We start from the raw sequence: 18,323 nt of genomic DNA on the forward strand, positions 1-18,323 counted from the left end.
TTGATTTATTTTTCTAATCATGAGGAAGTCACGCCAAATTCGAGTTTATATTTCAAAGTCAATGTGCTCGTCTTTGATTCACTTCTATGTCAGCAGAAAAGTAAACACGTAATACTTGTAAGGGATCACAGGAAACCAGGCTGAGCTTTCATATATGATGTACGTTACCTAAGCTAAAAGTCATAAACAAAAGGAAAATTTATAAATGTTTTAGATACTTTTTTACAATAGACATCATCCAATTGCGTTTAGAAAAAAAATTCCAGCTAAGCTTTTTGTTTTAAGTTGTATTATCATAAGCTTTCTCCCACATTGCTATGTGTTTTTCATAAAGATAATTTTTCATGGCTGCAGAATATTTCATCTCCTATATGTTCTTAGAGCTTTCCTAATACTGCCCTGGTATTTGGGCATTGAAGAATGCGATTTCCATTTGTTTCAATGCCTATTTCCATTCTCTCCAGTTGTTCTTCTCCTTCTTTTTCATCTTTGCTCGGGCTGTTTTCTTGGCTTGGAAAGGATCCTGTCTTCTCTTCCTGTTTGCTTAAGTCATACCCTTCCGGCTCGAGTCCGGTCACCCTCCCTCCTCGAACTCCTATTGCTGGGGAAATTTCAGATTGACCTTCGAATGCGGGATGCATTCCAAGAGACTTACTGCCCTAGAAAGTGCTGACATGGAACCATCTGAACTTGATTGCCATGGCATTGCAGTATCAGAGGGCTCACAGAACCATTATTTCCTGGTGCTGTACTCAGGAGAATGGTTTATTTTAGAAAAGAACAATAGATAGCTGACATATATTAATGTACTTTTGATATGCCAGTTATAGTAAACACTTTGCATAAATTGTCATATATCTTCACAACTACCCTTTCAAGGGGGTACCGTTAATACTCTCATCATACAAATACGAAAAGTGAGGTACATAGAGGTTAAGGGTGAAAGATCGACCAAGGCCACACAACTGGTAAGTGATAGACTCCGTATTTGAATTCAGACCGTCTGGTATGAGAGTCTGGCTGCTTAGCCAATGAAACAGGAGTGCGGACTGCTTGCAATGCCCTTTCTCTCCCTAGTCTCAATCACCCCGGCTCAATCTGGCCCCTGCCATTTTCAGAGTATGTGCAGAGGGAGAGGGGCTGCTGCTGAATGCTCTTACTAGGAACAGTCAGCCTGTTCCTCTGTGTTGGCAAGACCTGGGGGCGGGAGACAAGGGTGCGGGTGGGGGTGGGGGTGGGGAGGGTGGAGGCACATCCTTTCCCAAAGAGGAGATAGAGGCAGATAAATTTGCTGTGTCCTTGGTCATCCTCTGAACATGCTGAGTCCAGAGGCATTTCCAGAGCCTAGGCAGTGTGTGATGAAAACACCAGTGTCTACCAGACCTCACTTATCTCAGTGTCCCTGGGGCCTAGCATGAAGCAAGCCATCATTCATGGAGAAGGGATTGTGACATGGTAACATCACAATGGCTGCAGTTTAGTTAACTACCCCTCTCATGCCCTCTCCCAGGAAGGAGTGGGACCCCTTGCAATGGATCATATGAGAGTGGGGGTGGGGAGAAGAGATTCAAATCACACTCCAAAGGTGAGTACAATTGCAAAGCTGAGTCAGAAAGGGAATGAATAGTTATTGGCCTCTGTTTTGCAGAATGAAAAAACCTCAAGGTTCAGAAAGATGTTAAAGATTATTTCTGCCAGATATCTTTCCAGTGCCTGACAGCTCTGACAAGCAAATCCCAGCCCCTGCTCGGATACCTCCACTGATAGGGACCGCGCTACCAAACAAAAACCCATTCCAGTTCCATATGGCTCTATTAGAAAAGTGGGCTTTTTGTTGAGTGGAAATCTATCTTCCTGTAGCTTCTACCAAATTGAGTCTAATTCTATCTCTGAGAGGCTAGAGAACAGGGCAGCTTCTTCTGCCACACAACAGCTCCACAGAGATTTAAAGTGAATGACCCTGTACTCCCTGAGCTTGTCCTCTCCAGGCTAAATTCACACAGGTGCTTTAATTCTGTCTCTTCTCACATGATTTCCAGGCCCTTTGTCTTATTTGTTTCCACTGATTGCTCCCCATTTTGCTTTGAGTGCTCTAAGTATAGAGCTGGACCATCCCATAGAACACCAGCTAACACCAGAGCATCGTTTCCCTCCTATGAGGACTTCTAGATTCAGAAATTAGTATTCTGAGTTCCAAAGGGTTCCAGAGCTTTGGGGTGAGTTTGTTTTTTCAGTCAGAAAGAGGCAGGAAAGAAAAAAAGAATGAGTTAGGCTTCTGTGGTTGGGAAGAGATGACAAGAGCTGGTATTTTTTGAATGCTTATTACATGCCAGACATTGTACTAAAGACTTAACAAGAATTATCTCATTTAATCCACTCAACCACCCTTACAGTTGGCACTGTTATGATGCCCATTTCACAGCTGAAGAAACTGAGGCTTAGGAAGCTCAGGGTTTTCCTAGGCTACGTGGTGTATGCTAAGACTCAGGCCAGATAATAACAGGAAGATTTGGCTTCGACAAAGAGCAGCATCTGGCTGGTGATTATGCTTCAGAAAAGCCAAGTATAACAGTGAGAAGGGTTGTCAGGAGTGAGAATAGGACTTATCAGGCCCCAAAGATTGAGAAGGAAAAAGTCTCACCAGGGTGGCACAGAAGGACACTTTGGGCAGAGGAATAATAAAGGTAACAGCTACCATTTGTTAAATGTGTAGTAAGTCAGGCATTTTGCATACATAATCTGCTTTAATTCTCAAAACAGCCCTAAGTGGGAATTACTACCATTATGATCACTGTGTTACAGATGAGGAAATTGAGGCTTATCGAGGTTAAATGACTCACTGAAGGCTACACAGCTGGTAAGTGGCAGTTTCAGGATTGAAATTCAGATGGCTGACACCAGGCCAATGGCCCTATACTGACTCCAATGGGAAAGACTGTTGGCAAGAAAGTTAAGGGAAGACACTTTTTCTCCTAAGAGATGGGGGATCCCAGAACTTGCAAGGGAACTCAGGGCTGCAGGCAATGCCCCGCCAGACAAGAACAGGAAACCCGGTTCTGGAAGAGACAATTTTGCCAGACTCTTCAAGTCAGCAGTGCCAACCCTGAGGCTATCCTAAAGTGGGATTTCGTCAGAAAGGTGGTCCTGGAGGCCCAGGAACCTCATTCAAATGAATATTTATGAATAGATATGCTATCTCAGACTTAGAAACCTACGTGCAGAAATGTCATCTGTTTTTATGCCTCTGTAGTTCCCTTTTTCCTTTTTTTTTAAAATTGAAGTATAGTTGATTTACAATGTTGTTTTAATTTCTGGTGTATAGCACGGTGAGTCAGTTATTCATATATATTTTTTCTCATATTCTTTTTTATTATATGTTATTACAAGTTATTGAATATAGTTCCCTGTGCTATATAGTAGGATTTTGCTGTTTATCTGTTGTGTATATAGTTTGTACTTCTTTTTTTTTTTTTTAAACAGTTTGCTTTCTCTCGGTTCAATGGTTCTCAAGCTTTAGTGTGCATCAGAATCACCTGGAGAACTTGTTAAAACACTGATTACTGGGCCCCACCCTCAAAGAGTCTGATTTAGTAGGTCTAGGGATGCAGCCTAAGAAATGCACCACTAACAAGTTACCAGGGGGTGCCGATGCAGCTGTCCGGGGGTTACACTTGAGCATTTGAGAACAATGGCTTTAGTTTATTAGAAAAGCTACTTTTGAAAAATCTGAAATTGATTTGACTGTGGAAAGGCAAAGGACTTGCCCATAGGCCAGAAGCAGTGGGAGTGGGTTGGGGTGCAGACTTAGCACCCAGCTAGGTGAGTGCCGCTGTATAGGCTGGGGAGATAGAAGTCACAGCTAGAAGCAATATGCTGTTCTGGGGTGAGGAGGAGGGAAGGCAGAAGGCCCAGGGAAGCTGGGCAGTGGAGCCAGACTGGCCAAAGAGACAGAGATCTGGCAAGGGCAGAAGTCAAATGGGGTCGTGCTTTTGTCAAAAGCTGCAGGCTCCTGGCTGGGCTGCAGGGCTGCTGAGAGAGGCCAGGAGCCAGGAGTGAGCTCCTGGGATGTGGCCTGGGACAGAATCCGGTGATCACATTTCAGCTGCGACTCACTGTCTCCAAAGCCTCTTTCTGTCTCCTCCTATGTTTATGCCCATCAGTCACAGAGTGCCCGGGAGCTGCCCTCTGACAGTAGTGAAGTCCTTGTGGCAAGAGAGCTGGGGACAGCGCTAAATGCTGTTTCTTCCCCTTAGAGGTGGGTAGGTCCCACAGCGGTAGGCAGGAGCAGGGCTGGGGAGCTCACAGTCAGCTGGTCTGACCTCTGATGTTCTCCAGCACCTTGGAGGCACTTCTCTGTCATGGGAAACTGACTCAGCTGCAGTGTATGCGCAGTGCGGAGATCGGCCTGCTAGTGGCTAGGAGCCGGGCTGCCCTCGCTGCTTTTCATGGAACTGGGGTGGCTTGGATAGGAGGCTCCCTTCTCTTGGTACCAAGAGAGAGAGCAGCTCTCTGCAAGACTCCTTTCAAATGCAGGAGCAAAATTGTGCACATAGGCCCTCCCTGGACTCTGGCCTTTAAGAATTACCCACTTAGCCTGACCTAGTTTTCCCTTCGGTGCCCTTCATCTCATTTCTTGTATGTGTCTGTCCAGTTAAAAAAAGATTTACTGAGTGCACACTAGATGGTAGGCCCTGTGCTGGGAATACAGATGTGGGTAAAAGAAATCTCCACCCACAAGTACAGTCGGGGAGATCCACATACAAAGACAATTACAGCCTTGTAGGATAAGTGCTGTTTTTTAAGGCATAGAGATCATGTCCTCTCAGGACCTTTGTGTTTGCTGGTTCTTCTGTCTAGAAAGCACTTCTTCAGAACTTTCCGTGGTTATTCTCTCATTTCACGCAGGCCATTCCTGAGAGAGGACTTCCCTGACCCTCCTGCAGAAAGTGTAGCCCTCACAGTTCTCTGAGTCCATTTATCCCATGTAATTTTTCTTTATAACAAACACTTCTAACCTCCTCATGTTTATATACACACACACACACACACACATATACATACACACACAATTTTGGGCGGTCATTGTTCCATACTAGGTTGTAAGCTCTACAACTGAGTGTGTGGCCCTGTCACTGCTGAATCCCCAGCTCGTGGACTTGATACCTAATAGGGACTCAATACAGATTTCCCTTTTGTTCATTCACAGTAAGTGACTGCCCAGTTGAACTTTTCTGAGCCTCTCCAGAGTCATCGAAATGGAAGATGAGACCTGCCCCCTTGGGGAAGAACCTTTTCAAGCCTACCTTCCCTAGCGTTCTAGACTGTACTGTTTCCACTCTCATTGAAAATCATCAATAAACAATCAGTAATAAGACTAGAAAAGAGTTTCATCTGAATCAAACTAAGGACTAGCTTGGAAGCCTGCTTCCCAGATGACTGAGAAACTGCTCCAAAGATGCAGTGTTATATCTTGTCAAAACAAAGAACATTAAACAAGTCAGGGATATATTTCTTCAAGGTTAAAAAAACCAAACAAAGCAGACCAGCACGTATGCATACAGCAAGTATATGGCTTTGGCTCTTGGGAAGGGAGTCTTATAATAAAAGGAATACCAGGATTAGCATCTCTGGAAGAGAGGCATTTAATCTTTATTTTTAACATGGACATTTTTTTACTTCTGGTCAATGTGCCTTTATCTTTAATAATTAAAGCAGATGTACAATGTGTGGTTGATAGGCTACAAATAGACTGTTTTAGTTAGCATAAAATTGAAGATAACTCATGTATAAGTCAGAATGACTGCCCTATATCTCAATATATGAAAATTTCTTTTATCACCACCAATAACTATAATTACTGAGCATTACTTATGTACTGGGCACTTTGCATTATTTAGTCTTCACAATGCTCTGCAAAGTCAGCATTATTTCTCTCCTTTTACTGAAGATGATACAGGCTCAGGGGGAGAACCTGCTCAAAGTCACAGTTTGCAAGGTTCCCAGGGGGCTTTCCGGGATAGGTCTACCAAGCTCCACTGTCTACCCAAGTTTCTGTGACTTTTCTACAGGCCTCCCCATGTTTCCCTTACATCTCCCTGTCAGCTCCTTCCTTCTTACTGGATAGCTGAGCCTGCTGTAGCCTGGCGGCTCTTCCATGACTAATGTGGACAGGTGCTTCAGATGCTTGCAGGATGGAAAGGGGGCTGATGGACCTCCAGGGCTACAGCTTTCCTTCCCCTGCCCTCCCCAAGGACCCGGCTGCTGCATGCGCAGTGGTCCATTCTAAGGCCTGCAGCGATCGCTAGCGCTGGAGGAAAAAGGATGGGGGAAGGGGGGAGAGGCTTCTTCAAAGGACGGGTGGGACCTGGGTGGGGATGCCCAGTACTCCTCCCTCTCTGCCGCTCCCTCCAGGCACCCCATGACCATCACCCCCGCCCCGCCCCATCCCCTCTGACAGCAGTGCGCATGCGCAAGGCGCTCCTCGCCCCTCCCTCTGCGGGCCGCCCTTTCACCCTGGCAACCGCGGCGCGACTCCCGCGCGCTCCGGGCTGGGCGCGGACGGGGCGGGGCCGGGCGGCGCCGGTGCAGGCTAAGGCTGAGGCGGCGGCGGCCCAGCAGAGCAGAGGCCCCCGGTAGCGGTCTTGGAGTGTCCAGTCTCCCTCTGCCTCCTCACACGGTTCTGCGACGCAGTTTCGGGTCCAGCGGACCTAGCCCCTGGCCATGGACTCCCAGAAAGTAAGCAGGGGCGAAGGGTGGGCGGGGCGCTCCGGCCGGGTGGGCGGTGGGCGGTGGGCGCGCGGGGCCCGAGGGCCGGCTGGGCTGTGGCCGCGGAGGGCGAGGCCGCCCGGCCCCCTCCCCGGGAGCGAAGAGGCGCCCGCGGGCTGCGGGAACCGCGCCCAGTGACCCTTGGATAGCTTCTGCCCTGCACTTGGTCCTGGGCCCTGGCTCCTGAGGGGAATCGGTAGCCGTCCTCGTTTTAAAATCTATTTTCTGCAGCGCTCTAGGCCCCCTTTGATTCTCGCAGCCTGCCGGCGTGCTCGTGAGGGTTTATATCCATCCTCGGCAGAAGGGTAAACCAAGGCACGGAGGGGTCTACCTGCTGACGCCCAAGCTAACGCCTTCTTCTCGACCCAGTCTCCTATCTTGGCACCGTGTGTGCTTCTTTAGGCCGGGAAACAGATCGCCTTAGCACCGCCCCCCGCCTTCTCCACCCCCATCCCGACTAGTTCCCAGGCACGTCTTAGCTTTTAGTGATGGTTGAATTGAGAGGGAAGATTGACAGTTGTCAGGGCAGCGGTCCCACCCTCTGACCAGTTCGGTGTTGCTGTTCACAGTTACCTTCATGGCTGTCCTGGCATGTTTTATATTTTCCGAACAAGTTAAGGAAGGAGTAGCAGAACTAGCTGTTTCTATTAACAACAACCACAAAATATTTAGAGGACATAGCCGATGTTTTGAGTACAATGAGAAGTGAGTTATTAATATTTAGTCATAATCTCTATATAGAAATCAGCCACCCTGTTCTTTGTTAGATTGTAGTAATTGAAATATAGTGCAGTATAGGAAGGAAATCCAAGTGTTATTAATAATGTAGCAGGGAAAAACAAGGGCATATCCAAGAGGCCATTCTTTGCTATTATTAGATAGTAAGCGCTAGAAAGACTGACTGTAACAACGTTTTCTGTAATTTTGTCTGGATTCACTTATTTGAGCACTGGGGGCGTGAGAATAGTGTAGTGATTTGTTAAGCCTTAACTGTTACAGTATTTAACAGAAGTCATATGATTTCATTGTATGCGTGCATCTTGAAACTCAAGTATACCTCTCAGTTTTTATTTGCATGACTATTAGTAAGATGCTTTTTAAAAATTACATTTTGTGTTTTTTGAATATTTTTGTATTTAAAATTTCTCTGCCTAAATTTGGAAAACATTTCAAAGCTTATTTAACCTTTTAGATAAAAGTACTGTGATATCTGAATGGACATTAGTTCAGAGCAAATGGAAGGGCAGAGACTTGGAGTCTAGAGACTTGGGTTCCATGCCGCTCTGTGTTATGGAGCAAATTACTTAACTGGGATGAATCTATTTCCTTATCTATACAGATGAAATAAGAATATTTCATAGAGTTACTGTAAAAATCAGGTGACAATTCAAGTACAGTGCCTTAAAGTTTACAAAGAATGAGTACTAAAATACTCTGTGCTGAAAAATATAATTTAAAAAGTATTTTAATATGAATCATCTTATTTTGTTAGGGCATGCATTATTTCTCACTTTATTGAGGACTCAAGAGTTGGAGGTTGTGAGCCCTGCAGGGTCCTACCACTAGCCATAAGGCTAAGATTTGAACTTAGTTGGTCTCATTCCAGATGATGTATTTGAGTATCTGCATGTACTGTGTGCAGTTTCCCCAGAGGTAGCAAAGAATTAGCTGTTCTTTCTTACTAGTACTAATGTATCTAAGATAACTAGAGAATCAACTTCTCAATATTAGAAAATGTGTTGAATTTCATTGGTGGTATCAAATAATATTTCTAATTAAAAAACACCTTTGTGTTGTTTTATAGCTTAAAACAAGCACCCAGTGTTATTGCTTGTAACCAATTTAATGCTCTGAATTTGAGCATCCTTTTCTCACAGATTACTGCAGAATTAATTATATACCTTAGCTAATAATGAACTAAACTAGATAAGTATTTCTCATGTAATAAGGCAGTATTTCTGTCATGCCAGTAGTACACTCCGGCATGATTTTTCTTTCCCGTTATAGAATGTTATGATGAAAATAGCAGGGATGATGCCTCAGTCAGCATAAGGAAACACAGGTGCTGCAAGTGGCGAAGGGTGGCTTGAATACACACCTATTTGTAAGACATTGGGATTTGGGCTTTAAATTATTAAGAGGATGGCTTTGGAGCCAGGACTCCAGGCCTACTATTTATGAACTGAATGAGGTTGGGTAATTTGCTGTGTGTCTCCATTTCCTCGTCTTTAAATTCTGCTTATCTCAGAGGGTTGTGAAGATCGTGTTAATTTTTAAAAATCAGCTGGTGCCTCGCATACTTAAGAGCTGTCTGTTAGCTGTTAACTAATCTCATAATCCCAACTTGAAAATAACTTTATCCTTTTGTTGATAATTTGTGTAACTATTTTTCTAATCCAGTCTAGCTATTTTTTTTCACCTTTGTCCTAAAGTTTAAAGCATGTTTTCTGTGTTTATGTCTGTAATAAATGTTTTCAAATGGTGACAAAGAAGAGTTGTTAAATCCTAATTGGAAGAGGATTGGAAGTTCTGACTCACACAGTCTGACAATAGAGGTTAAGTTAACTGGACAGTCTTACGGAAGCTTGATGGTGGCTAGTCAGCAAATGGATTAGCTTGACCAGCTGCTTTTTTTGTCCATGAAAATAACTTGGACCTCAGTGTTGTGTTAGCAACAGATGCTCTGTTTGAGTAGAGGAAGAAAACATAATTGCCTTGGGTATGTAAGGCGGACTGTTGGATACAGAAAACCACAGTATTATCTCCTAGAAATAAACAGAGGGATTTTGCTTATATCGAGTTTCTGGGACAGTTTTGTGAGCAGAATGTGTTATGGATAGGTGGCTTTATTTGATACTCAAACCTTTTGATTATGTCCTTAAGTGGTTTTAAGATAAAATCCCAAAGGTTTCTTTACCTGATAAAATGTGTATGTTCAAAGAAACCATTGAAACATTTGCACCTTTCTAGAATCTTGGTGCTTAGAATTTGATAGTTTTAGTTAAATTCTTGTGCAGATCACTCACATTCATAGGGGTTGCTCTTTTCTAGGAAGGTACATGCTGTAAGAATAATAAAGTTGGAGGGGAAAGGGGGAAGGGATCCCAGAGGAAGGATGTCACCAAGAGCATACTTTGTCAATGGTTCGCTTTTCCCCACATATTCTGCTTTCTACTTGGAAAGGGGTAGTGATAGACAAGGCTTGATGTACAAGACTGGACAAACCTAGACTGGGGAGATTGAACGAGTAGGGGGAGTTTTAAAGCACAAAGCAATCTGCAACCAGTAACATTTCTACACTTGGCTTCCTCATCCCATTTTCCTCTTCTACCCTGGTATTTGTTATCCTTTGTCTTCACATTGTACCCAAGCAGTTCAAAGACCTCCACCATATCCAGTGAGCAACCAACTGTCTCATGTTCCAGAATTGCTCCTTTTTCTGAGTCCTGAGGAAACAGAAATGAAAGTTGAGTATTGTTCTGCATCCAGTATTGTGTTAGACTGCCTTAACTTTTCACAGAGCCCTTATTCCTATTGCACACATATGGAAAATGGAACTCAGAGAGGTTAAATGACTTGTTCAGAGTCACACAACACAGCTAGTGAGTGGTAGTCTGGATTCAAACCAGGTCTTTCTTCACAGCCCAGGCTTTATCCATTAACCCTTCTTGCCTGGATCTTTTGCCTTTAAATGGCGGTATGATTAATGTCATTAAAACTTAAGATGTTAACAGGAATAAATCTCTATAAAGTAGTTTAAAATAAAAGAAACTAGTTAAGTCTAGTGAAAATAGTTGATAGAAAGTATAGAGCATGATTTAGATAAAACTCTGGAATCTGGTCTCTCTTGGATTTCTAAATAAAATCATTGTTTTTCTGTATTATAGATAGCTCCCTTCTCTCCAGCTATTTTTTCTTTTTGAGGGAGGGTCCTAGCTTTCTAAACTAGATATGTGAACAGGAGAGTATAACTTAGGTTTTATACACCCCAGCCAAGCACAAGTGCAGTCATTCCCATGGAGTGAGTCAAAGTAATCTGGGATGTACAAGGTTTGAGGTACCCTCTTCAAAGGACTATGCTGACATACTCATAATCCCTATATTTAAATATAGATATCTTCATTTTTTATTGAATTTGACAGTTTTAAAAAATTAGAGATATAATGAAGCAAACATAACTTTTTTTTTTTTAATTTTTAACACAGTGGTCCTTTGCAATGCCTGGCTGAATGTAAGCAGGATTATTCATGCAGCAAACACAGATTGAATGCCATAGTAATAGAATGCCTGCTCCAACCTAGGGTGGACAATATTTTGAAGCTAGTGGATTTTTTCCCTCCAGCTTTCTTTCTGCCTATTTTATATCCTCAGTTGGGACTTCTTCCCAGCCACAGGTTCCAATAGAATCTCGTCTCAGTTATTGATACTTGTTGATTGATAGCTAATTATGTTTTGAACTAATTTGTAATAGTGCTAGCACAGCCAGCCTGTGCACTTCTGTTGTGTTATAAATATAAGTAATAGAAGTTTATTGTAGGAAATTAGGAAATATGGATAAATGAAAGTACAATAAAAATCACCCATAATCCTGCCACCCAGAGATAACCTCTTTTAACATTTACATGTATTACATTCCAGTCTTTTTTTATGGGTATGGAAACTTAAAAAAGCTATGGTACCATGCTGTGTTATAGATTCATAATTTGCCTCCCACTTAATATGTTATTAGTCTTTTACCATGTTAATATCATTCTACAACACTGTTAGTGATGCAGCCTAATTCTTTTGTGTAGATGTATTACTTGAGTTTTAATCAGTACCCTTTTGTCATTTATGTTGGTTCCAGCCTTTTCATATTATAAATAACACCGAGATGAGTATCTTTGTAGTCAAGTCTCTGCTTATACTCTTACTTAGAATAAATTAGTAGACATGGAATTGCTGAGTCAACGTGCATATACTTTTGAATATCTTTTGACGTACATTGCCAGGGTGCCCTTTAGAAGGGTTATGTCAGTCTTTACTGCTACCAGCAGTGCCTGCGAATACCCCCATCTCTCCTTCCATTCCACCTCCCTTCATCAGATGGTGGGACCTCTGGTTTCCTTGGCTGAATGTGAACTTCCTAGATGTCACTGGATGGAACAGCCAGTTCAGAGGTCCCTGAACAAGTCTGTGGCTTCTTCAGCCTCTGATGCACTGTATTTCCTCAGCCCTAGTTAGGAGAGAACTTCTGCCCTGATACCTTACAACTGGACTTTGGGACAAAAGGCAGCATTCCCTCCCAGGTCTTTTATTAGATTTTTTCCTGAGAATCACAACAGTTGCATCTGTGTACAGAGGTAGTATTTCCAACCGTCTCACTGTTATAGAGGGCATGGCTTTCTAACAGTTAGCTATTTATGATGATCAGATTCCTGAATTCCTCAACAATATATAATTCCCCTTGTCTAGCTCCTTGCATCGCATTTGAGACAATACTGTTGTTCTGTGTTGCCATAGCTGTGGTCAGCTGGTAAGATTCTGGTTGTCTAACTTCTTACCAGCTGGATAGAGTATTTTGGATTTCTGCTCATTACCTAATTCAAAGGAAAGGTCTATGGTGTGGCATGATACAAGTGGCAGAATTCCTGGTGGTATTAGGATATTTTCTAGGGTTGCTGTATGCTGGTTTCATTGGATCCCTTTGCCCTGGTTGCAGGAACCCGGTGGTTGTTTTGTGCAGTCCTTTGTGGTGTATGCAGCCTAGAGTGATGTAACAGTGCAGACTCTGGAGGCAGCTTCCTGGGTTTGAATTGTGACTGCCATTTGACAACTCTGTGATCAAAGAAAATTTCTTAACTTCTTTAACCTTCCCTTTCTTCAACCATAAAATGCAAAGACTAATATTGCTTTCTATTGTGATGATTAAAAAGATATTACATGCTAGTAGCTTAGCACAGTGCCTGGCACATAGAGAACGCTTAATGAATACTGGCTGAAATGGCTATAGTTATAGTTTGACCCCCTTAAATTGTAGATTGATGAGTGGTATTTGCAGTGATTCTAGATTTCTGTATCTCAACTGTCTGTAATACTAACATAGAATTTGAATCAGAAATTTTCTCCTGCTTTGAGTAGATGCTGGTGGGAAACCCATATATCAGTGTTTCTCTAATTATGACCACTTGATCATTGATGCCTTTGGATTCAGAGTAGCATATAAACCTAGGTATAATGTTTCTAAGAACAGGAGGGTTTTGCATCATAACTTTGGGGGCTTGTTGCACTGGGTAGTTTCCAAGTTGGCAGAGTTTTTTGTTGGGTGCAGAATTAAGACTCATGGGGGAGGGTATAGCTAAGTGGTAGAGTGCATACTTAGCATGCACGAGGTCCTGGGTTCAATCCCCAGTACCTCCACTGAAAAAGTGAATAAATAAATAATAACCTTCCCTCTGCAAAAAAAAAAAAAAGGATTAAGGCTCACATTTGAATTTGTCATATTCACATATATTAAGCTAAAACCAGTAGAACCATGCCATTTCAAATGGTGACAGTCATCGTATTTTCAGTCTTATAGGATGATTATGCCTGTAGGAAGAATAACTGTTACTGTTGCCCTTGTATTTGTCAGGGTGGTACGTATATACCTGTTGATCATTTCTAGTTTTTTCTAGTCTTAGAGAAAATCTTAAGTCCTTTTGATGCCCTTAGATGTTCTGAACTTCTTTTTACGAACCTCTGGTCTTTGCTTTCATGTAGTACAGTGTTAATAGTTAAGAGCACAGACTCAGGAGTCAGACTGCCTTAATTTGAATTCTGGCTCTGCCACATATTAGCTCTGAGATCCTGGGCAGGTTACTTAGCCTCTTTATACCTCAGCTTCCAAATTGGAAAATGGGGATAATCAAGTATCCTACCTCATAGGATTCATGAGAAGATTAAATGAATTAATATATGTAAAAACTTAAGGTAATGCTTGACCCTGAAGAGTATGAAAGTGTTAGTTATTAATATTTTGCTCAGAGTCTATTGATTGTGCTTTTGCTTCATGTGACTTATAGGTGCTGTAAGCATGACTTTAAGCTATGCCCATTTGAAGAGGGTACCTCATGCCTTATACATCCCCAATTACTTTGAGCCATTCCATAGGAATGATTGCAGTTGTACTTGACTGAGGTGTATAAAACCCCTCTTTTTTTTGGTAGCAGAGTGGTTACCTTAGCCTAATTCCTGAGAATTAAGTAGTTGAGAGACTTAATCTTGATAGAGTAGGTTTTTTTTTTTTTTGAGGTCCTGGTAACTGTTGTGCTTGACCAAAGGATAATGGCTGAGATTGCTTGTGGACACTGTCTCTGGAGACATATGCTCTAAATATTTTATTGTGATCCAGCAGAATTCGTATTTGTCGAAAGATGTCTTCAAAACCTCCAGAACTGAGAACTTTTAGTCATGGCCACCTTAAGTCTTGCAAAATCAATTATTTTATCTAGATAAACTTCTGATAATCTATATTGCCTTATCGCTCTGTTTATATATCACTTTATCCATCAGTGTTTGGAGGGTAATGGGAGACCTGAGATCTGAGATAAGATCTGAGACCCTTGTAAGCATCCTTTCAGGTTGATAGAGTCTCATGGAGCAGATGAAAATTGTCTTTGCCCTCCTTCATCATCAGGCTTTGATAATGAAAAAAAAATGAAGCAAGTATATATATATATATGTGTGTGTGTGTATATATATATATATATATATATGTATATATGTATATAGGGACTGTAACCATGACTGTTTCTGTTTTATAATGTTTGTTCATTTGTTTTGTCTTTTAGAGTCCACATACAGGTGAAATCATATGGTAATTATCTTTCTCTGAGTTATTTCACTTAGCATAATACCCTCAAGGTCTATCAATGTTGTTGCACATGGCAAGATTTCGTGCCTTTTATGGCTGAATACTATTCCATCATATGTGTGTGTGTGTATTTATTTCACATCTTTCTTTATATACGTATATATATATCACAGTGGGCTCATTCTGTACTTTCTTGGAACTTGTTTTAACAATACATTGTATATATGTTTTAGAACAGTGGTTATAGCTTTAGGAACTGATAACGTGAGGATTCCTAGATGGGAAGCAAGGCATATTAGAGAAACTCAGAGTAGGCTACTGCAGCTGGAATACAAGAGAGAAGTCTGGTGTGAGTTGAAGCAGGCGAGGTAGGCAATGGGAAGATCATGCAGGTCTTGCAGATAGTGTAAGGTCACGTTTAAGGTCATGTTAACAGCTCATGTTAAAAGATTTTCGATTTTATCCAAGGACTTGTGCGAAGACAATCAAGCAGAAGGAGTGATACTAACATATTACCCTAGCTGCAATGTAGAGAACTGATTATTGTGGAGAAAAAATGGATCAGAGGCCGGTTAAGAAATTTTGCAAGAGTGTAAGTTGAGATACAATACTGAGTTGTAGTAGCGGTGATTATAGAACTATTTAGGAGGCAAAAATCTACAGAACCTGGTGACTGCATGTGGAGCACAAATGAAAGGAAAGGATGTAATAATGATGGCCTAGGTGTCTGGTTTTTTTTTCCCTTCCAGTTTTATTAATGTAGAATTGACATATAGCACTGCATAGGTTTAAGATATTTAGCATAATGATTTGACTTACATACATCATGCAATGATTATCACAATAAGTTTAGTGAACATCCATCATCTCATATAGATATAAAATAAAAGAAAAAGAGAAAAATATTTTTTCTTTGTGATGGTAACTCTTAAGATTTGCTCTCTTAACAACTTTCATGTATAATATGCAGCCGTGTTAATTATATTAATTATGTTGTACATTATATCCCTAGTACTTACTTATCTTATGATTGGAAGTTTGTATCTCTTGACTGCCTTCATCCAATTCTGAGTCACCCCTGCTTCTGGTAACCACAAATTTAATTTCTTTTTCTATGAATTTGTTTGTAAAGTATAATTGATGTGCTTGTTAGTTCTTGATGCACAAGATGGTGATGCGATATTGCTATAATTACAAAATCACAATAAATCTAGTTACCATCTGTCACCATACAAAGATACGACATTATTATTGACTACATTCCTCACACTGTACATTTTATCTTTGAGACTCATTTATTTTTTAATTGGAAGTTTTTACCTTTTAATTTCCCTTGCCTATTTCCCCTGCCTCCCTGCTCCCCTCTCCTCTGGCAACCACCTGTTTGTTCTCTATATCTATGACACTGTTTCTATTTTATAATGTTTGTTCATTTGTTTTGTCTTTTAGATTCTGCTTATAAGTGAAATCATATGGTATTTATCTTTCTCTGACTTATTTCACTTAGCATAATACCCTCAAGGTCCATCCATGTTGTTGCACATGGCAAGATTTCATGCCTTTTATGGCTGAGTAATATTCCATTGTGTGTGTGTGTGTGTGTGTGTATTTATCTCACATCTTTCTTTATTCATTCATCTATCGGTGGGCAGTTAGGTTGATTTTGTAACTTGGCTATTGTGAAAAATGCTGCAGTGAACATAGGAGTGCAATTGTCATTTTGAATTAGTATTTTCATTTTCTTCAGATTAGTGTTTTCCTTTCAGATAAATATCCAGAAGTGGAATAGCTGGATTGTATGGTAGTTCTATTTTTTATTTTTGAAGGAACCTCCGTACTGTTTTCCATAGTGGCTACACAAAACTACATTCCCGCCAACAGTGTACGAGGTCTCCTTTTTTCCTACATCCTCTCTGAAGCTTGTTACTTGTTGTCTTTTGATAATAGGCATTCTGACAGATGTGAGCTGATATCTCACTGTATGTTTGATTTTTATTTCCCTGATGATTAATGATGTTGAGCAACTTTTCATGTGCCTGTTGGCCATCCGTATGTCTTCTTTGGAAAAATGTCTATTCAGGTCCTCTGCCCAGGATTTTGTTTTTGATGTTGAGTCACTAGGTTTCTGATTTTGCAGTTGGTAGTGCCTTTTGCAGAGATAGAGCACTAGGGAGGGCTCAGGTTTAGTGGAGGACATTATGACATGTTGAGGTTTGAAGTGCTTATGAGACATCCAAGTGGAGGTTTCAAGTAAGCAGTTGGAGTAGAAGGGTCTGGAGCTCAGAGAATAGGTGCTGTGTCTGATGGTGCTCATACTCAGCTTGTATCACATTCTGGCTTTGCACTTCCCCCTCAACTTCTTTATCAGTTATTTGTGTCTCCATTATAAAAGCTAGTGATTGAATTTGGAGGCCATGGAGGATAGTGTCGGGTAGAAGACTCCATGTATTATGGTATTTTTTTAGTTCTTCTTTTGCCTGTTTCTCTGAGTTTCTTATCCTGCCCTGGTATGTTGTATGCCATATTTAGAAAATACTTTAAAAAATTCTACTGGACTTGCCTCCCCCTGCATACCTCCTGTATTAGGCACACAGTATCCCTGTAGACACCTCTTCCTTAACTCTTACCTCCTAGAGAGAACTTAAGCCCCTTGTCACATACACAAGCTAGGGTTAAGTTTTATTAGAACTCAGCTCATGTAATCCTCATCCTTTAGTTTTTAAAAGTTTTGGTGTAGGTGGTAGTTTGTCTTAAGTATTTTGGTTACTAGTAATTTGGTTTCCACTTCTACTGAGTCCTTAGTTCTCTCTATCATTATGCCGTTTCCACCTGAGGCCTGGCCAGTCGCTGACCTTGTGAGGGCCAGAATGGCTGAAGCCCCGGTCCCCTTCCTGATTTGTTTCTCAGCCCTCCCGATGAACTTCCACTATAGCAGAACACTACATGTGAGCTCTTGATTACAGTCTTTTGTATTTGTACATCTTCTCCACAACAGATTAAAAGGGCAGGTGGCTTCAGAGCTTCTGAAACCCTCATCTCAGCTGGCTGCCCTTGGGGAACCTTCAGGATACTGCCCCCTCCCCTTTTTTTCTTCTAGGCTTAGGAAAGATTAGAGTAGAGGCAGCACTTTTTCTGTATTAGCTACCAAGGTTGTCTTGGATTGTTTGGGTTCTGACTCTTGCTCATCTGGATGATTGCTGCTTCTGCAGCTGTGTTTACTAATGCATTTGGTAGCTGTGAAAATAAAGGTGATCTTAAACATTGAGGCCCCAGAGCCCTCTTCAGCTGGCTTGTCCGTTCTTAGAGCATCTCAGTGGTATATATTCAGTAAAGATTCGAAGCTCTCCCACCTAGAGGTTAGAGTAGTACCCCGAGAGTCTCAGCCTTAAGTCTTGGTTATTTGGATGGTAAGGAAAGCTGCCTTTCTTAGGGTATGGGTGTTCTGTGATAGACCCTCATGCTGTGCTAGAACTCTCAGTTAAATTCGAAATGTGAGCCATAGAGCATTCTGTCTTCAAAGAATGAGATGATGTTTCCCTGAAATACTTTATCAGCCTTTAAATACCTTTTCTTCCCAGCCATTTACTGGGAAAGTATAATATTTTTAAAGCCTTTGAAAATTCATACAGAATACCATTCCTCCAAAAGCTTTTAACACAGGTGGTAGGATTTCTTTCCAGATGGATTGCTATTAATACTTTTGGGGCCAATACAATTTGGGAAG

At 41.5% G+C, this 18,323-nt stretch overlaps 1 protein-coding gene across 7 annotated transcripts in view; it reads left to right on the top strand.

The window, feature by feature from the left end:
* The first annotated feature begins 1,522 nt into the window (after positions 1-1,522).
* The window catches only part of FSD1L (fibronectin type III and SPRY domain containing 1 like), a 63,954-nt gene continuing 47,153 nt past the window's right edge, over positions 1,523-18,323 (top strand). For 3 of the 7 annotated variants that reach the window (XM_072959855.1, XM_072959856.1, XM_072959858.1), the window contains exon 1: positions 1,523-1,585. In XM_072959855.1, coding sequence (XP_072815956.1) covers positions 1,532-1,585 — 54 coding nt within the window. In that variant the 5' untranslated portion in view covers positions 1,523-1,531. Of the gene's footprint in view, positions 1,586-2,802; positions 2,858-6,495; positions 6,736-18,323 lie in introns of those variants that run through there. The other 4 variants (XM_072959859.1, XM_072959861.1, XM_072959860.1 and 1 more) reach the window with 3 other exon arrangements.

The sequence above is a fragment of the Vicugna pacos genome, chromosome 4, assembly GCF_048564905.1.
Source record: "Vicugna pacos chromosome 4, VicPac4, whole genome shotgun sequence".
Taxonomy (NCBI): Eukaryota; Metazoa; Chordata; class Mammalia; order Artiodactyla; family Camelidae; genus Vicugna; species Vicugna pacos.